Source organism: Aplidium turbinatum, chromosome 3 (genome assembly GCF_918807975.1).
Source record: "Aplidium turbinatum chromosome 3, kaAplTurb1.1, whole genome shotgun sequence".
Classification (NCBI taxonomy): domain Eukaryota; kingdom Metazoa; phylum Chordata; class Ascidiacea; order Aplousobranchia; family Polyclinidae; genus Aplidium; species Aplidium turbinatum.
The window spans coordinates 32,444,682-32,465,641 of NC_137474.1; the positions used below are offsets into that span (position 1 = coordinate 32,444,682).

The following is a 20,960-nucleotide window of genomic DNA, read 5'->3' on the forward strand; positions in this document are numbered from 1 at the left end:
CACCAACGGTAAAACAAGGCACTTGAAACTCATAGTTGTGTAGCCTATGCTTCAACCCAAGTAGGCTTAACCATAAAACTTACAGCATGCAGATACAGGACATCCGTCACTAAGATTTTCCTTTGACTGATCAAGTCACAATTTTACGGAAGCCAGTTTAACATGAAGAAGTTCTGCCAGACCCCAATGACACCGCCAACCAATCAGAATATGTCATAAGAAGCTACCGTCCAATTCTGACCCTTCTAGCACTTAGCCAGAGAGTTAATCCTTGTTTTGAGCTGTATTTGGTCGTTACAGAGAAAAAAAGATTAGCTTAATTGAAGGGGTGGTAATCGAACCCACGTCACGGAAATAACTACTTTCTAGCCCTAACCCCTAAGCCAACCAGCTGACAGACAACCCCACCACTTAATTTGCTTTGTATCATCTTCTTTTCGCCTTTTTTCACTTCACAGAAAACGTAGCTTATGATTGGTTCGAGGATTCAATGGCTGTGGCAGAATTTTGTCATGTTGAAGTGGCTACCCAATTTTACAACAGCTTTCCCAAGCAGAAATGATTTTTATTTTAGGAAACGCAAGCACCATTGATAGACAAACAGAAATTGCAGAAAAAAAGCTGTAGGGATATATGTATAAACGCATCGGTTTCGAAAAACACAATAAAATATATGATAGAAGCAAATGCAACTTTGAATCGTGGCTTTAAGGCAAACATCATCGCATTCAGCATCAACTCGTTTTCTTTAAATGGTTAAGGTATTATGAAGATCAATGCTGGAGTAAAACATTATAAAAGACATCCACTTGTTAAAAACTATGTCTCTTTTTAATAAAACGCTTGCTGCCTTGTAGGCCGTGAATGGCAATTGAATGCTTGAGTTTAAAAACAACTTAAATCCCATCTTTCTTAATTTAACGTTTTGTGTGGAGAAGTCAGGGATAGCCTACCTGGGAGAAGTAAATATCTTATGGTTAAATAGTGAAAGTGTGTCTCTGCACAGAAAAATATTTTATAAATTCATCGAGTTCATCACATCAGCCTACATCAAAACAATCTTTCGTTACGTGGTTTACTGCAACGTTTTAAAAATAATGCTGCGTTTTATGTAGCGCTCTATCCATCGCAGAATGTGTTGCTCCTCAGCGCTTTACAAAGCAGACAGTGTCAATGCAGCGTATAGAAGCGCAACTGGGTAGGCTACATTACAACTGACTTACGTGGTTTTCTGCAACGTTTTGCAACCCACAATAATCTACAGAAACTTTTTGAGTGACCCAAGTAGCGGAATAGCCTTACTCATCAGGTTTATATCAACTAGGAATTCTGGTGAAAAGGAATGTCCAGTTCACTTTAATAGCTGGTTCGATAAACACTCTGCTGCGAAACAAAGAAACAAAAAGATCAAGCACTGCTGACGATTCAGCTCTCAAAGTGTGTGCGTATGAGCAATGCATTTCAGGACATCTCTCTGTAGGCTACACCTACAGCTACTAGTGGATGGAATAGTTCGCAAGTGACAACCAGCAAAAACTTTATGGTAGCCTATCAGCTCCTGGTTGTGCGTTAGTAGTTCAAGCCTCTACAAGTATGAGAAGCTGTTTTGAGGTTTCAAAGAGGTTACCTCAGTCGGGGCATAACGATTCAATCAATAAAATTAAAAAACAAAATATAACAACAAAAAGTAGAAAGATATTAGGCTATCTTCGAGCAATCAAGAAGAATAGACAAAACAACAGAAACAACTTCGTGAAGTTATGAACGAGTGTACAACAACAAGCGTTTGATGTCATACCCAAGCGGTTTTCAACAGAAACAGGCAACGAGTTGCGAAATGCAAGCACTTTCAAGAATGACTGTTTTATCATTAAGAACATTTTCAAAATAACGTGAATTGAGTCTATTTTGCCGAATACAGTAGGATACAGATGTTTATGTTTGCAACATCAAGAACATTTTGTCTTCTGACAGGTGAACAACCATGAAAAAAAACTTTAAATTTTGCAAATGAATAGTCTGAACTAAAGCAAGGCCATTTTTTATTTAAAACAGGCTTGTCATGTCAACCTTTTGTGAGAATTCATGTTCCTAACTACAGTGGCTTATTTAAAAACGCAGCAACAGCTACTATATCAGTTCACAGAAACGCGCGTTAACTGGCCATAAAAACGACTCCTCAACTCGCTTAACCCTTTTCTATATTGCCTTCATTAATGTAGTACAAGAATGAAAATCTCTAAGACAATTAAAGGGACCAATGCATTAAAAAGGTTGGAAACCACTGGTTTTGTAATATCATCATCATTATCATCAGCGATGTTATTCACAAAAAAACTTAAATGGTCTGTAGCAAGGTAAAGATAGGCTAATCATATCTGCTATGTAGTAATCTTGAAAACAAAGTAAAAAAATGTTTTCGATATGATCGTGTTTCATCGAGATGCTTTAGAACAAGATAACAGTCAAATTTGGGTGAAATTTTCAACAAAAAACAAAAATAACATTTTTCTCAGGAGTACAACATCTTTGTTACAAACACATTGTTTTCTATAACCAATATGTAGCTGTTGAGGTGAAACTAGTTCGCATGGCATTGGCAAACCTGTTATCTTGTAGCCGCTCTTGCTTCAACTATCCGCCGCAACAAAACGACGTAAATGACAAGAACATAGTAGCTACAGTTTAATAACAACACACGGAAAAATACTACTCTACTACTGTACAGTCCCATGTCTTAAAAACATATTGAGATACAAGTACCATAGATATTACAATTAAATAAGTTCATCTTAGGTTATCGTTATGAAGCGGCTTTGCAGCCAACTGTCAGAATCTATATGGGGCTCAAGTTGTCAACCTCCTAGTGGTGAGCCCTGGTGGTGGTGATTGATTCTTGCAATCAAGCAAATGACAACAAATCGAGACAGCCTCATAAGCAAGAAGAAGAATCTATGCGTCAAATAAGCCATGTAGCAGCAAAAAGTTACAGAAACAAGAAAATAAACTTCATCTGCAGGTAGATCGACAATTTTGAGATTGAGGCAAGTATTTTTTAATATAACTTTGCTCTGTCTGACTGGAACGTTGAAAAGCGGAAAAATATGCTTGTGTATCTAGGGATTGTAGATCAAAGGGATGCGAAACTTCATCCGCTTTTTGGCTTATCCGCAACACTAGAAGGGTTACGTTTTTTCGTAATTTACAAAATATTTTACTTTTTTGGGGTTATATAAGAAGAGTGAAGTTGGTTTGAAAGTAATTTAAGGTTTTTAGTTGAAAGCAAGCCAGCAGTAAAGCGTAAAAAAATGTCAAATTGGTAATTGACTCTTCTAATGTTGAAGGAACAACGGAGTTGCGCGTCCCGTAATGTACCGTCCCTATGTGTATCACTCAATGCTTCCTTGATTTAAAAGCTTTCATTGCTAACAGTTTGCTACCACTTGCACCGGGAAGGGCGGAAAGGGCATTCCGTCTTTGTCCATGTCTACCGGAACTAGTTACACAACCCTCGTCCTTGTAATCTGCTTCTGAACTGATTTCCATCTTTTGGACGATTAGCCTCAACAAGTCATGTTGCTTGTCCAACGAAGCTTGCATTTGCTTCATTCTGTGACAACAGTGGCAGAGAATGATGGACATTTGTGATAGACAACTGTGACAGTAGGCTAAATGACAGCCTTAAAAATCTTAATAAATGCTGAAAAGTCTTTATGCGTTTTATTGTCACGAAGCCGTAGCAATACGGTATCATTATTCACTGAAATTGAAAAGAAAGTAAACGATTTATCGCAAACTAACAAGTTTTACTAAGCACAAGAAAGCATGTAAAAGCTGTACGGGCTCTGTCTAATTCGACTACAATGTAGCAGTTCGGATTTTCTGTAGAAAACACATCATTGATTACACATCTTAGGAAAGCAGAATCAGTATGCAATTATATACATAATTAAATTCATCCGATAGTTGGCATATCTACCAAATCTATGGTAAGCTACATTGACAAATATATTGAGAAACATGACTGGGCTAAAGATTTGCATGAGGCACCTTGGTATAGGTGTTGGTTTCAACTCCTTTTAATCTTTCAGCCCTAGTTGTTTACTCAACATTTGATCGTTTAATCGAAGCTCAGTGTTTTAAATCTCTAATTTAACAAAACAGTTTGTAGGCCTACCTTTGTTTTTGTTTGTAGACCTCCGATTGTAAGTACTGCATATGAGGGTCACTAGTGTTATCGGCACCCTCCCCATAATCTGCTTGCACTCCTGTGTATTGGAAAATCTGTGGAAAATCAAAATTATTAAATTCATAACAAAGGTTGACCTTTAAAAAAGATGTCATCGGCTAGGCTGAGTTCGGTTCAGCAGACCATGGCCCCAAGGGCCGCAGGCATTTTTCTCTAGAGCGGTGTACTGTTCATAATCATGAAAGAAATCAAAAATTATGGTCGAACGGGCGCCACTCCACAATCGGTGACATACCTGTAAATGTCTTTCCAAAGCCACAGCCACATGTTCTTGAGCGGTGTCGAACCGGCACCCCTTCGAACGTCGAACCAATTAAGGCTCTCACCAATCGGCTATGCAGCCGACAGCTTGGCTGAGAGGTAAAAGCAAACGCACAATACAGCAATCAAAAGGACGTTGGTTCGATACATCTGGTGAGCACGTTTCTGTGTGCTTGGCAAATAACTTAATCGTGACATGCATAAAAATGGTCACGAAGATTAGGTTACTCTTTCATTGCCTATTAAATCTAAATTTTCTACTATCGAGCATCGGCTCATATATTAGCCTACAACATATGGAATTCGTTTGATTGGTGGTAACAAAAGTCTTCAGAGTGCGGTTATATTTATGCGAGTATGATTCGCAGCATATTGAACTGGCGTAAAAAGCATATAAACAAACTTTTGAAAAGAATGTCTAAAGCATAGATTTCAAAATCAAATGGTAGAACATAACAAACGAGGGTCATGTGTAGGCCTACAACACATTTGTCATAATGTCAATATATTTGTTAGAGATATACATGTTTGTTCAGAGAAACCAGGCTTACGCCTTGTGGTTGAAAATTTAGATTAGTTGAGACTAAATGAACCGGATGGCAAGAAAGTCAATGTTCGTGTTCACCTTCATGTATGTCATAATTAAGTGTCGTGTCAAGTGGTGATATGCCCTCGCAACGAAGTTAAACAAACGTTTTACTTTTACCTTATGCCACGTTGTACTGAAGAAACTGTTGCATACATTCGGGTAGATTGTCGTATGGTTTTTGTCCACACGTTTCAGAAAGACGGAAGCCAATCGTAGTTCAATGGCCGTGTGAAGATGGACCTTGCAAAACACATCATACATCATAGCACAAACCGTACAAGTACAAACCTTAAATCACAAAATTGGAAGCACCACTGCATGTTATATATCTCAAACCATAACAAATTGTTAGGCACATCTAGTTATCTTTTATTTGGCAATTAGAAATTGAATGCAAGTATTTATAGATCATAGGTGATCACTATCAGCGAAAAAAGAAGACGCGGCCGTCTAAACAAATTAATGACGATACAATAACGGAAGATACCAAGACAAACGTGGCTGAGTTAAAAGAGTTTGTGAGGAATTGAGAATTTTGGAAAAGGTTGGGTCACAAAGTGACTGAGTCAGTTAAAAATTATTTACAAATTCAGCTTATCGAAATAAAACTAAACACGTTAAACTTACTTGCATAGCCAATCTCTGCAAGACGGCGTTGGCTTGAACTTCGGCTATGTCGCCAACAGCCAAACCAATGAGGAGATTCATCAAGAGGATTGGTACCATCAAAATAAAAGTGATGAGGAGGATGAATGAATAGGTTGCAAAGTGATTTGTATCCGGATTACCATCCACATAAGGAGCAAGGAATTTCTCTACATAACTAATTTCTCCTAGGAACATCGTCATGACTCTCATGAACGACAACCCCGGATCCCGGAACGCGTGATCTTCCTGAAGAAGCAAGGATTATGTCAAATTCTCGTCATCATCATTGAATGCTCAAGCAGAACCGTTTCAATTAATGAAATTGCGTCATAACACCACTTACAAATGTGTTAGGAACTATTTTCTTGTTGAATCTAAAGTTTGGGACTAGGTTCTCCTCTGTGAGTCAATGGATACCAGTTCGACATTTTACGGGGCATGCAATCTTCCAAATGCCTTATAAAATGGAATTATTACATGTCACTCTTGCTTAGCATTCAGCTTTGGAAAGGTAAATTTGGGGTGTGATATATTGACATGCACGCAGAAGTTACATTGCTTCACTCAAACATTTTGCATCACAAGTGCTGGGGCGATGCATGTAAGAAGGATCTATATGGGTCGCCTTGGAATGATCCTATAAGCAAGTGGCTGCATAGTCTTGCGGATCGCACCATTTAGCAGGCCATCAGTCCATAAACTAGTCTAATTCCAATATTGTGGAAAGTAATCAAGCACTTATACTAACCTCATTTTGCATCAGCACAGTAAAAGAGAGAGCAAACGCGATGAGGAGAAACGAAAAAACAAGAAGAACTTGTATTAGTGTTTTCAGAATTTGTAAAAACATCACTACGTATGTACCAGCCAGCCCAAATCTGTAAACACAATAACAAAAAAGTAGTTTATTATTTAATTAAATCAAGAATTAGTGATAATTTATGTTGTATTACAGTCAAATAATGCAAATTGATAATCGTTATCAATAAAAACAATAGACATATTACATATACTGTAATATATATCAGCATTGTTCTAAACAAGACAATTTTCATTGTTGCAGTTACCAGTTGATGCAACGATCAACCTAAAAGTATGCTATTACATGGAGCTTCGCATTTAGCAGTAGGCCTATGATCGTTGCTTACTTTACAATGTCATAGCACATGACGCTATAGCACATGACGTCATAGCACATGACTTGGGTAGCCTACTGTGTTCCGAAAGCAAGCGCAAACCTCTACTACCATAGCAAACTGGCAGTATCAGGCTAAAACAGGTCGTTAGTGTTAAACTTAAAAGTAATTTGACGTAATGGATTTGAGATGTCATTCTGATCTACTATTGTAGCAATATAAAATCTTGTTTTTGTACAGTATATACTTTTAAAGTTTAGGCAGCCTGCATACAAAAGAAAGCAAAGAATTATATCGCTGTAGTGTACATACATATAGAGTGTAAAAGCAGGTGTGACTAGACCTGGTTGCTCGGTCCGCCCCGATAGCTCAGGCCTCCATTTTGTAAACAAAGAAATTCAAAGACAACAACACTTTAAACAGGTGACAACTCCACTTTGTCAATCTCAGTGATCGGAATTGCGTTAGTGGTGCTAAGCCTCCACAAGTAGGCTATGCGACACTGCCAGGATTAAGCTCTCAAAGAAGTTTTCCCAGTCCGAAGATAAAGCTTCGTACAATTAATCACCTTTAGTGTGTAATATTCATTCTCATGCGCAAAAAAGCTATTTTGAGAAAATCTTCTGGCAGTTTCACGATAATGGTGACTTCAAACTACCCTAGTTTGAAAGATTGATGTTTCCACCTGTTGGAACGATGCTGTCAGGAGATTGTTGTTTTATTTTTGCGTGATTCTAAATAGAGAGGTGCGGTTGAAGTAAATTGCTCAACCTCACACACACAGAGTGCAACCATGCTTGCTTGATGTTGTTACATTGGACATCAATGTTTTATTTACAATACGTGACCTTGTCTTGATGCATTCAACGCCTGACTCAATCACTTATCATCCAGTTGAACTGATACTGAGTCGCCAAGCTAACTTGCACACTGAGTCACTCTGCCAAACCCTTGCAGAAACATCTGGCATGTCTGTTAGATTTTTACTCTTTAGCTTCACCACAGGAGTGCTGCTTGGCGTACAAACAACCACAAAGCCATTACGTACTTTTGCAAAAATACCAGAAGGTTGTACCAAGCTAGGAATATAGCCACTGCTCCCATTTCAAACTGCCAGTGTATCGGATAGCCAGTGAGGAACGGACAGGCGTAGAGGACACTTGTGACGTACAGGGTCCATTCGACGAGGTTTGTGACGTCAAGAAAGTATGCTCGTTTCTGAAACAAGAGTTAAGTTTTTGGTAGAAATGCTAAAAATTAAAAAAAAGTATGTTCGTTTTTTAGAGTAACTGAAACCTATGTATTTTTGTGTGATCTAAGAATTTCATATAAGATCACGTTGACAAAAAAACAAAACAAAAAAACTACAGGTTAAATGAATTCAAGATTGCAAGCTACCGCAAGTTAACAACTTTAATGTCACTGTTATTGCTGTTGTGGCACACAATATGAGTATTAAACTTTATGTATGGGCAAAGCCTATTAGAAAATATTCCAAGTTTGTCATAAATTTAAAGTGGCATTGCAAGCCTAACTGTGATACAACGTCCGTTCATTGAGATTACAAAACTACCTCACCTGTTGACACATTTGTACAAGCTCTTTGATGATTTGCAGACAATTGATGACAGTCAGTTGTATCATCATGGCCTTTTGGAAGGAGGTGAACGTCATCGGTTCAGCGACCACTTCTGTACCGTTCGTGCTACAAAAATACACGTCAACATGCAAGAATGCTAGCAAGTTTAAAAGGAACAAAAAACTGTTTGTGACAAAAATTTCATTAGCAGCTATGGAGCGATGTAGAAAAGCATCAAGCGATCTAAAACACAATATTAACTAAGTTGTAACTTAAACCCAGAGAACCTGTTTAACCCCATTTATCCAGTTTGTCAGGATTCAAATTATCTCATTTCATCATAGCCCAATCCACAGTAACAAAATATCATAACTTTTTGCACATTTGAAATTGCTTACTTGTTGACGATATCACTGTAGCTCTCCCAGTGATGTTTTGAGTTGACGGTAGATACGATGTAGGTGATAGGGAACAGGCTCATCAGGTAGAAGATCAGATTTAACGTGTGAAATATTTTTCCGTAAGAGTTCCTGCAAACAAGTTGTCTTAGATGCAAAGTCTGTTGAAAAGAATTTCTCAAGAAATATCAATATTTCTTTTGGCTTACAAAACAGTGTAGCAAAAAGATATACCACTTGAGCAGAGTGGTTGGAATGACTGGGCCATCTGATCAAAAACTAGAGCCCAAAATTAGAAGTTCAGTCTCTTCATTTTGTACTCTTTGTGTTTCATTTATATATTCTTTATCAATATCAATCAAAATACGTTAAATAAACTTTTTAATCTGGTTTTGCTGAGCAGGTTTTTGTCAGTAAATCAAACCTGCCCAAGCAGAATACTTTACGAAGATAACTTCGTTCACCGATAACTCGTTCGGGAAGACTCAACAACAAGCAGAAACCTCACTTTATCGTCTGCGGATACCAAGCTTGCGTTCGTGGTTAAAATTTTCGAAAAATATTCTAAGCTGCTGAAATTATCTGCACAAAAGCCTTACTAATTCTGAGGATGGATATTTTTCCAACCTATTAATTTTGATAATGATGAGCAATCGCTACCGAGTCGGCAATCACTCCCCTTGCATTCACACAATACACTGTCCTTTTACGTAATTAAGACAATTTAACACTTTTCATTCAATCACAAAGCATCAGATTAAGCTACTCACCACTTGTGGCGCAAGTAAGCCACTGACACAGGATGACGCAAGCACTTGACTCGGTTGAATTCAACCATGGCCTGCAAAAAAGTTTTTATAAGTGCTTCAGATCATATTAATTTGTTATGCCTACTGGTAGGGGCAGGACCGATTATACATAGTAATATATATAGACACTTTAATTGTACAAAAGTTAATGCTTTAAGTGCTTTAACCCATTGTAGGCCTATAATAGGTCCTAGACATTACTGTATAATAGGTTCTTCAAGATTTTATTTTTAGTTCTTAATTAAACAAAAGTATTTACTCAAGCAATCACTTTGAAATTTTGTGACAACTTAGATTAATTACCACACAAATAAATGATGCAAATAAATGCAAACTTTTGCAAAGAGCTTTAATAGCAAAAAATATTGCCTTATTGCTGAATTCCCAAAAATTTACATTTTGACCCCAAAATGGAAAATCCTGTGTTTTTCTTGAACCGGAAGCTTTTATGACACAAAACTTCATACAAATTACTGTAGTTAGACTAAAATGTTGCTCCAAAATCATAAGACCGAAAACATTTATTTTGAATTAAAGAAAATACAGCGCTGTGTAATAGGTCCTTCTATATAGTATGTCCTGCATCTCCCCTACTAGCCTATTCTTGGTGCTTTAATCTTACTTAAATGGATTTCAGTAACGGAAAACTTGAACGTTTGCGGTTGATGAGCTGTCTGGCAATAATCATCTTTAAAAAGCTTGGAAAAATTTATGTGCAACTTAAAATAAGCATTTTCCCAATGAATTGGCTTCTTTACAAAAATTGAATCCACAGAGCTGGTTTAGTCAACAAAAAGAGGACAATAGGTTTACGTTTAAAGCTGGCAAAGCAAATCCATGATTGCTATTAATCTTCTTCAAAGTGTCTTTTTGTTCCTGCTTTTTATTTCCGGAACTAAACATCATTCTTCTGTAGGCATTTTTCATTTGCTTTCGAAGCTCCGTCCGCACGGTAACCGGAGGTTGTAGATACTGAAACATAATAAAGCATAATATGTAACTATAAACAAAATAATCGAGTAATACCACGCCGAACGATATAAAAAAAACTATTAGACGTTACGTGCTGTTAGATAGTTCAGTTCAGTTCAGTTGTTTTTATTTCTGACCATCATATCAAAAACAATACACGTCAACATAGCAAATGTCGAGAAAAAGGTAAAAGCGACAAAACGCGAACGTTAAAACGTGCTTGTGACCAAAGTAAGTTATTGAGTTGAAAAAAATTTGGCACGGTCGCAACACCTTCAGAAAAATTTAAGATGTAAAGGGAAAATAAAAAAATAAAATGTTACAAAAAAATAAAATAAAAAACATAAATTTAGGCTATAGCTTTATTAGCCCACATAGCTTTAGCTGATATATTTAAGATTTGTATGGACAGTTGCTATGAAGATCGGCCATGATGCGTTATCAAGAGTGCTGATGGTCGTAAGGGGAACACGTCTTGATGCGTTTGGCTCATAGCAAAGAAGAGCAAGGCAGGCAAAAAAAACCCACAAAGAAATCCTACCACGGGCAAAGCCATTTCAAGCGCAACGCACCATGCCTTGCACGACTCACAAAATAGATAGGCCATAACTTGACGACATGAAACAATGACAAAAACAAATAAAACAAACTAGCAAAAACAACATCATCATTTTGCGGAAATCCAATTATACCCAGGAAAGTACTTATGTCTTGAAGATATCAAGCGTGCTTTGTTACAAAGTTGCGTTGATAAAGCGATAATTTTAGACCCCAGTCAGCTAAACTCGTCACCTCCACACCGATCCAACGTTAGCAAACGTTGAATTAATGCAAAAATGACAGGCATCGCTAGCTGGGATGTAGTAGTGGCATGTCACAGTAATATGAGAAATTTGGGTTAGGCCTACCGTATGCTTTACACGTTAAACCAAAATAAAAGTAAAAAAAAATCCAATTCGGCATATTACGTAGAAAAAATTGCAGACAAACAGATAATAGCATGACGATCCAGTCCAAGACATTAATATAAAAGAAAACAACTGGTTGGAGCACATGGCCACCGCTTCACCGAAAGATGGCGATTGGTCGAAGAGGATGGAAAAACTTCTGCAGTTAAGTGCTGGAGGAACCGTTTGATTGGTAACTGAAGAAAGTTGATTTATTTTGAAAATAGTCTATTAACCATTAACCAGCAGGGGAGTGCAAACTTGCAGCACTGCTGGGACACATACACATATTCAGCTTGGTCCGCGGGCCACAACTGTGTTCTTCATAGACTATGTACATGTAGTAACTATGCAAAATACATAACTATCCTTAGAGTAGGTAAAGTGCTGCAACATTCCATCAGCACTGTAACAACTAGGCTACATCCTCGAAAGGAACAATACTACTGTACTGTACTGGAAATATTCACTGGAAATATCCATTGTTTTTGATATAATGACGAATGTGCTTGTGTAGTGTACGCAATGAATGACCACGCAGCTACCTCACGCCTAGCTAACCTAATTTCAAAGTGATTAAACTGTTGGGTTGCCAAAAAAAAAATAATTTTACTAAACGTTGCAAACTTGAGACATAAACGAAAATCGTCTAGCGGACCACATATTATAAAAATCCGGATCTTTCCGCGGACCAAAAAGTTTAAGCTAGCAGGTCACGGTTTGTCTAGCGTCCTATATGTAGGACACCTACTCAAATTAAAATTTTACTTCGCACGTTCAGTTTTTAGATTTAGACGAAGTCAAAATACGTTTATAATTATTTTTGCAGCATATATCACCACTTTTTTTCAAAAATTGCTTTTTTGGTTGAGGCTTGACATCATTTTCAATTTTCCTGATTTTGCTAAGTCTGAAATTTTGAAGGTAGGCCACATGTCGAATTATGATAATAAATCCGCATATGCAAATGAGCTTCCAAAAATATTTGTCATTGTCTTTATTTGTTATGTATCAACATATTTTACAGCAAATGTTTAAATTTAATTGGCAGTAAAATTTTTAAGAAAATTGGTTCAAAAGATTGGTGTCCTATATATAGGTCGCTAGGCACACGTGTTAGCAAAAGCGGCAATCAATTCCCGCGCATCAAGCGGTATCAAACTGCGATTCCCTATGATTTCTACGCTGTATAACAAAGTAGTAGTTGTGTTTGTTTTTAGAACAATAACATTTTTATCGTAATTTACTGAAATTTTTTGATAAATTTTTAGTTTTCTCTTGGCGTTTTTACATGCGCATCGTGACGTAAGCGAAGTAAGTAAGGGTCTGGTAAGTGCGAAGTAGTTTAGGCCTTGGAGGAAACCTTGTCAACAATTTTGCTGATGTTCTCGCCAGCTACGGCAGAAAGTTTTTCCACTTGTGCTACGACAACTTTTTCAGTTGTGTGAAATTGGCTACGACGCTGGAGAACAAAATTAGTGAAAGCAACAGCTACAATTCGTAAAAACAGCACCGAAAAATGTCAACTGATCGCTAAAGATGCTCTGAAAAAACAAGGAAGAGACAAGTTCGATTTCAGAGCCGATACCGACAACGGCGTGCTGGTTTGCAAATGGAATGACAACACTGTGGTAAATTTATGCTCGAATACGGTTGGAGTTTACCCAACTTCTAAAGCCTCTTGATATTCATCCTCTGAAAAGAAGCGTGTGCAAATTGAACAATCTTGATTGATCAAGCTCTATAACGAACATATGGGGAGGGGGGGGGGCGTTGATAGAATGGACCAGAACATTTCCAACTATCGCATCGCAATGAGAGGGAAAAAATGTTATGCGTGCTTGATTTCATACTTGCTCGATATTTTTGTCAACAAGGCATGGCAACTGCAAGAAATTTGCAATAGAGGCAATTCAATGGATTTTCTTTCTTTTCGAAGATAGGCCAGAATATACTTGTCACATCGAAAGCCACCTCAACAAGGAAAGCGGGGCAGACCACAAAAGGTTTTCTCCGATGTACGTTACCATGCCTAGGCTATGAGCATTGGGTTCTAGCCCAGGACAAACAAACTCGATGCGCCTATTACCATGCAATAACTACTACAAGATGTGAAAAAAATGTGATGTCGGTCTGCATGTCAAATGCTTCAAGCAATATCATATTTCACAATGACTTGTTTCAGTAATGTGTTGCTTTGCTACTTTTCATCTTCGTATTTTGTGAACTTTCATTTCAATGAAATGCTCGATGACAAGACACTTCCCATTTATCACTTTGAGCGATAACGATTAGGCCTACGCATTACGCACAAGAAACTTGCGAAACTTGATAGCGGATTTGCCTAGCGTCCTATATGTAGGACGGTATTTTTTTCGACCGATACTAACATAATTAAGAAAAAATTAATTGTGAAATGTTTTTAGGTCATGATTATGCAATATTTAAATTAAAAATAAATCTAAGTACTTTCACTTTCGGCACAAATGGGTTAAAACCATAGTAAAAAAGTTTATAAATTCGATAGACGTTGGAATGTTGTTTCTGAAGCATGAAAATTTCAGACCCTTCCAAAGCACCACTACCAAGATTTAAACTTTTATCACATTGTTTTTTTTATAAACATGAAAGAAGAATGTGAAATTGATCTATTGACCTGTTGTAATATTTCAAAATTGTAGCACCCAGGCCTGGGTTGAGGTGGACACTGGACAAGTGGTTTAGTGTGAGAATACTAGAACAGCAATTAACAGGCTTATAAAAATTGAAAAAAAGCTAAAAGACGTCTAACTGAAATACTCAGAACATGCAAAATACTTTAAAGTGATATCGAATCCAGTATTCCGGACTTTTAGGATCAGCATTAGAATGCTCCATGCAACGGTTGAGTAGTGCCTGTAGTAATGCAAAAATAAGATATTATTTCCAGCATTCCAGGCCAAACGTACATAATCTATAAAAACTGTGACCTGTCGATAAACAAGTAAACTAGTAGAGCATGTCATTTCCTTTAGAGTCCCAAGCACTAAGCATGTATTCAACATAGTCTTTGCCCCTTCAATCATATTGCCCACTACTCTTTTAGCCCTTACTCATAAGCTTCCAAATATGTTTAAATATACAGTTGCAATAATACAGTAGAACTCGGTTAATCCGGATTCGATTTGACCAGCGATTCCATCCGGATTAGGCGAAGATCCGGATTAACCGATGACGGTTCTATCAAGCCTGACGTTACCTAGATAGAAGGGTATCGGTAAAATCACCGAAATTGAACGCATTAGTGTGGTCATCTGCCAATTCCGAGACTCGCGATCACCACATTCGCGACCCAGTGATAGAGTTCTTTTGAAATGCAGTATGCATGTAAAATGAATGTATTTGTAGACTCTGCGTCTAACGCAAGAACACACTGGCAAAAGTTACATCTTCAGACATGCGTGTCGGAATAATCTGTAGTCACTCAAAACTTTTGAAAACAGTTACCGAAGACGAGTTTCTATGAAAAACTTACAAAAAATCACGTCAAACAAAGTCTTCGATTGGAAAAACGTCACCGACATTAAGCCACGTTACGTTTTAGCATAAAATGGCAAAACTGTCGGGCAAATCCGGATAAAGCGATAGAGAAAGTGCAACTTTTGTCGGGAATAGGCAAAGATCCGGATTAAATAATCCGGATAATCCAAAGCTGTTTCTCAAGAAAAAGATTACAAATCATTTGTACTTCCAGTTTTATCCGGATTAGGCGAAGATCCGGATTAACCGAATCCGGATTAACCGAGTTCTACTGTAGTTCTTTATCAAATCGTTTTTATAATAAAAAAATGATGTTAAAGCGGTAAATTTAAGTAAGAACGACGTAATCTACAAACTTCCATATATTATAAAACAGCGGTCACTAATCACCAGGCGGCGGATCGGTAATAAAACGTAGATCAATTGATCCCGGGATGAACAAAACCATTCAAAAAAGGCCCTCGTAAGAAACAAATCTGCGACCATTTTCAATTAACCAGGCAGGTCTAGAATGTCTGTGCAAACACATGAACTGCTGGAGGTTGTAAATTAGGTTCCAAACAGCAACTCTGGTGATGCTCTGGATTAAAGTCGCACCAGAATACCTGGAGCTCACCAACACAACAAGCAACATTTTTTTGCTATTTCCAACATCGCATCTGTGTTAAGCAAGGCTTTCCGCAATGGCTGCAATAAATACAAAGCTACGGAGTAACCTGGAGGTAAATAATATAGTTTCTGTTTTGTTCTCCTTCTTCTTTTTTCGTATGAGAGGTTGTTCTTTTGGACTACATTTCATTGGGGTCAAATGTCCGGGCATTCTTCGAGCAGCCACTTGATTGTAGAGTCCTCCAGCGTTGACAGGCCAACTGCCCTTGGAGGAGTAAACGTCGGGCAGTGGTAGAAGATGTGATCTGCTGTCTGTTCCTCTGCACCACAGTTGCATGCCGCAGATGTTGATAGGCCCCATTTGTGCATCAAGGAAGCGAAGCGCCCAACACCTGTGCGGAGGCGATTCAGCCGTACCCAGGCAGGTCGTCTGAGCTCCTTTCCTGGTGGCATGGGTCCAGCGTCGGAAACAAAGGTGTGGAGTCTGGAGGTGTTGTCTGTCCACTCCTCTTGCCAGGTACTCCAAATGGAACCGTCTCGTCGCATAGAAACAAACTTAGAATACTCATTAATTCGGCATTCTAGTGAGATAAAGTGATAAATCACTTTACATTTCTTGTGCAACTGTATTTTCATTTAAAAACATGTTTATAAGCAGTAGGGCGCAGTGAAATGTTTAAATGTTGACCGCGGTTCGCAGCAACGAAAAAGTCGAAAACCACTGCTCTAGAATTTTTTTCAAGTAGTGATTCACTCCGATAAAGATTGTGGTATTGCACTGAGTCAGCTCCACAAAAACAACTCAAAAAAGAAATGACAGTGTTGGAATTTTTCTAACTCAAACAAACTTTTTAACCAAAAGCATCCTGATCATTGTTGTCAGCCACGCAGTGATCTACTTACCACACAAACGTCGGGAAGATGCTGGATGAGGAGGATGATCGGTGGTTTGATATCATCGTCTACCTTCTGGAACGCTCTCATGGCTTCCTCCCACCTGTCGTGCTGTAAAAAAACAAAACAAAGTGTGTTTGTGAATCTACGAATACAAGCAGCATCCTCCGAGTGGAAGCAATAGTTTCCCGAGGATGACACTTCTGGTTGTGTATAATCACTTCTCAACTTTAAAAGAGAAATGATACCATCTAAAAAATTCAAGCTTTTCAAATACGAAGATAGTTTCAACCAAAAAAGTGGAACGAAACGTAGAACTGGCAGCAACCACTCCCAATATACTGTAAAGACGCAGACAAAAAAGAGCTTTTGTCTTTTTCTTTATTTCACCTGTACAATTGCCAAGGCGACTTCATGGTTGAGGTTTGTGATTGCCTCAGTGAAGCATGTTGCTCCATCCTTGTTGCGGAGAAACGAGGCGTTCAAATCCATCAACAACTGCACTGCTGTAACATGGCCAGCCTTGGAGGCGTGATGCAAGGCTGTGTTCTAAAGCAATAAAAAGATTACTAAAATAACTACTAGGCCTAATATAAAATGAACACAAAAATAAAATAAATAGAAATAATATAATTATCTACTAAACTGGTGAGAGTGGTTTTCACAAATTCGCCTCATCTGAACTTTTTCTTGCATTAAATTGGAACGAAAGTGGACAAGTTATGATTAAAAATGCAACCAACATGGGTTTAACGGCGACAAACCTATCTCCAAAACGCAACGTGTACAGCTTCATTCCGCTTATTATTTAAGTAAAAATATGATAATTGTATAAAAAGTGTGATCATTGGATTCTTTGTATTCAGATTGACTACAAACCTCTATAGTCTATATACGTCATTGACTCAACTTTATCTTTCATTCAGTAAATTAAATATGATGCATTTATATAAGTTATCTAAGTTATATAAGATGCATTAATATAACCTATCGCAGCTTTTAATGACTAACTTATTGAACATGTCAAATGAACGCAAAATAAAGCCAGCCCAATCAATCACCCCGATAGTTCAGTTGGTGAGAGCATGACTTCGTGAACGATGAGGCTTCAGGATCAAGCGGTGCTGGTTCGATTCTGAAGGTGTGCACTTGAGCAACACATTCTAAGGACTGCTCTCCATTCAGCGGTGGAATAATTCCACAGCAACAACATTTTAACAATCGGAAGCTTCACTCTGTCAATCTCGGTAACAGGTTTTGCGTCAAAAGCTTTTACAAGTAGTCTATGCGAAACTACCAGGAATAACCTCTCAAGGCTTTGGCAGTCCGAGGATAAAGATTAATAGCCAAACCAATCCTGGAAAGTTTTGAGTAAAAGCTATAGCTTAGAATAGAATTGTATCATGCACAAAAGTAGCCTACTACCTCATTTTCTTCAACTTGGTCGATAAGCTGGCAGTGCATCTCTATGAGTGTTCGAATCGTCTTGGTGTATCCGTTTAACGCTGCGACGTGTAGTGGGGTTTCACCTTTTGCGTTACGATGCACAAGAGCTCCCCTAAAAAAAACAAAAACAAAACTAAACGAGCTTATTTACACAAGACCATAATATGGAAAAAATGGAAGCGTTCTAGGGGGACAAACACTTTTGTTTTAGTTGAGTACAAAATAATAGGCTCTTACTGTAGGTCTACAGTAGTAGTTTACTCAACAAAAACAAAGCAATTATGAAAAATTGGATGCAGTATGCAAAAGTTATATAGATAGCCATAAAACCGCAACCATCAAAAACAGATCAACATTATAAACGTATATGCTTGATTAAGTTGGAATGGAAACGTTGCATGAAGCTATCATCTATTACGAAATCACAAACCTGTTCATCAATAACACGACAACTTTGACGTGTCCATTCATGGAAGCGTAATGGAGAGGGGTCATCCCATCTTCGTCTTTTTCGTTGATAATGTTTGGGCCCTTGATTAAAGAAAAAAAACCTTAGATTTTAATACAGTACCGGTTACTATGATAACGACAAGAGTAGACTATCCAAAGAATGATTTTTGTGATAGTTCCGTTTAAAAGTTCTTGACTGTTAATTATTTTTGAATTGAGAATTCTGGACCTGGGTCAAGGCAGTTTCATTAGCTTCCGACAATTAGATATCATATAAATGTTTAACTTTTATCATAGCAACTTTTATACAAGGCTTTGTCAATGGTGCGAACCTGCAGTAAAGACCGGAAGATCAACGTAATTTTGACTTGGAACTCTTGGCTAAATCTACTTTATATGCGTTTAAAATTGTTAAAAAGGAGCGATCTTCCTGGCGTTAGCACTACCTGACTACTCACAATAGAACAGCGAGCATTGTGTTTCGCTAACCATGCCGGTGTAGCCTCCACACTAGCCATCAAGACTTTTTCAAAAACATGTGTTTATCGGCAGTCGAATGGCTTGTTTATATAGGCAGCTTATAGAATGGAATCAAAAACGTTTTTTCCATCTTCCATCCTAAGATTTTCTTCTATCTCATTACCATCCCATCATTAAAATCTTTCATTCTTTTCCATCTTTGACATTTTCCATCTTTGACATTTTCCGTCTTCCACTCCAAAATCTGCCTTCCATTCTATCCCGTCTCATTTTTATTATTTAAGTCCCCATGGCTTTTATCAATAGCTTTCAGCAAGGCTGCCATTCCAGCTTCTTCTTTTGCAATGAAGTGATTAAGTGGACAATGTAAAAATATTGCAGATGGGAAAGAGCATATAATTTTGCATTATAGAAACCATTGAACAAAAATAATGGTAGCAACAGCGTAAAACTTTGAGCTAAATGACATTCGATCAGCGGAAAAAAAAGATTAAGTTAGTCTCACACGTTTCCGGTCAAACAGTGTTTATTACTCGAGTGGCCTATGCAGTGCAAGGAAGAAAAACAATTTTGGTGAAATTAATTTCAAAAAAAAAAAAAAAAAAAAATTTCAAAAAAAAAAGGTTTCAACAGTTTCACTGGAATTGCATGATGGGAAAGATAAACATGACAATAGAATACAAGCTTTCAAGTAGCGTAAAACAGCGCCCACATCACAACAGCACTGATTCGCTAAATTGAATATCCCCGAGATAAGTAACTCCAATATTTACCTGGACGCTATCCAACAGGCGTGAACAGGCATTGAACCTTCCATACATTGAAGCGAAGTGCAACGCGGACTGGTTTTTCCAAGATTTCAACCGAGCATTCACACCAAGCCGCATTAACGTTTTCAAACTGGCTAGGTTTCCCTCCTGGCATGCGTAGTGTAGTGGTGCGCAGCCGAATGCGTCCGGCTTACTTATCAAAGAATGAATCTTGTCATTACCCTGGATAAAATTGTTTCAATTGTATTGGTTTTTTATTAAAATTACCTTAACCACAAACTCTATACTTATAAATGGTACTGCAAATGTGAATAAAAGTAAATTGATTACTGATGTGGAGTATAGAGCAAAGTAGGCAGTGCAAGAAGGAAACAAGAAACGGCGTGCTCTAGGAATGACAAGATTCTATAATAGAATCTTAGAATAATCTTATCTTAGAATCTTAGAATTATAATCTTAGAATCTTATAATAGAACTTAGAATTTCTATTGCACTGGTACATTCTACCAAACAAGAACTAGTTGAGTTTATATTGGTTAGCGTAAGAAGACGATCTACAGTCGTATGCCGGCATACTTTAAACTGTGTTTAAGTTTTAGGTAAACAAATATAAATATGAGAATAAACATATGGATTATGGACATGAAATCGCGTTAGGTATATGCAGTAGATTTAACAATTGACCTGAGAATTTCACTACAATAAGACTTATTTAACAATAAAAACACTGATTAGATGCCAAGTCTGGACAGTTACTTCGAGTCCAAACTACATTTGCTATTTGACCGGTGGAGTGCGATGTAAAATAAACATGGCCACAATTTTTTGGTCGTACGTCCGTTTTACTTGAGTAGATTAACTGCCAACATGATGTATTTTTCTTAGGTATCTCCACATCGATCGCAAATACACATTGCTACCCGTTTAAGTCGGTTAGCTTGATTATAGACATAAGACATACTAGATCTACACTGTAGGCTATACAGTACAAAATAGCCTACTATACTGTACGTGGAACATAATCTATCTTACAGAATATAGACTATCGCACATTGCTTTTATGTCTTCGGTGGTCTTCGAGGAGATGTTGCAAATATCTCCTCCTTTTAACACAATAATGTGCATCATGTTGCGTTCGTCTTTGTCCTAAAAGCATAATGCGGTTCAAACAGAGGTGTCGGGTTGTATTTTCATTTGCAGCCAA

At 37.7% G+C, this 20,960-nt stretch overlaps 1 protein-coding gene across 1 annotated transcript in view; it reads right to left on the bottom strand.

Annotated features, from left to right (window-relative positions):
- Positions 1-337: 337 nt before the first annotated feature.
- LOC145766718 (transient receptor potential cation channel subfamily A member 1-like) overlaps positions 338-20,960 on the bottom strand; it is a 47,498-nt gene continuing 26,875 nt past the window's right edge. The window contains exons 10-26 of the mRNA XM_082578425.1: positions 20,789-20,902; positions 19,760-19,978; positions 18,487-18,587; positions 18,036-18,168; positions 17,001-17,159; positions 16,620-16,721; positions 14,406-14,483; positions 10,483-10,641; positions 9,631-9,701; positions 8,861-8,992; positions 8,462-8,588; positions 7,932-8,101; positions 6,496-6,625; positions 5,727-5,993; positions 5,217-5,339; positions 4,178-4,284; positions 338-3,610 (exon numbers count right to left, since the gene is read on the bottom strand). Coding sequence (XP_082434551.1) covers positions 3,394-3,610; positions 4,178-4,284; positions 5,217-5,339; positions 5,727-5,993; positions 6,496-6,625; positions 7,932-8,101; positions 8,462-8,588; positions 8,861-8,992; positions 9,631-9,701; positions 10,483-10,641; positions 14,406-14,483; positions 16,620-16,721; positions 17,001-17,159; positions 18,036-18,168; positions 18,487-18,587; positions 19,760-19,978; positions 20,789-20,902 — 2,409 coding nt within the window. The 3' untranslated portion in view covers positions 338-3,393. The remainder of the gene's footprint in view (positions 3,611-4,177; positions 4,285-5,216; positions 5,340-5,726; positions 5,994-6,495; positions 6,626-7,931; positions 8,102-8,461; positions 8,589-8,860; positions 8,993-9,630; positions 9,702-10,482; positions 10,642-14,405; positions 14,484-16,619; positions 16,722-17,000; positions 17,160-18,035; positions 18,169-18,486; positions 18,588-19,759; positions 19,979-20,788; positions 20,903-20,960) is intronic.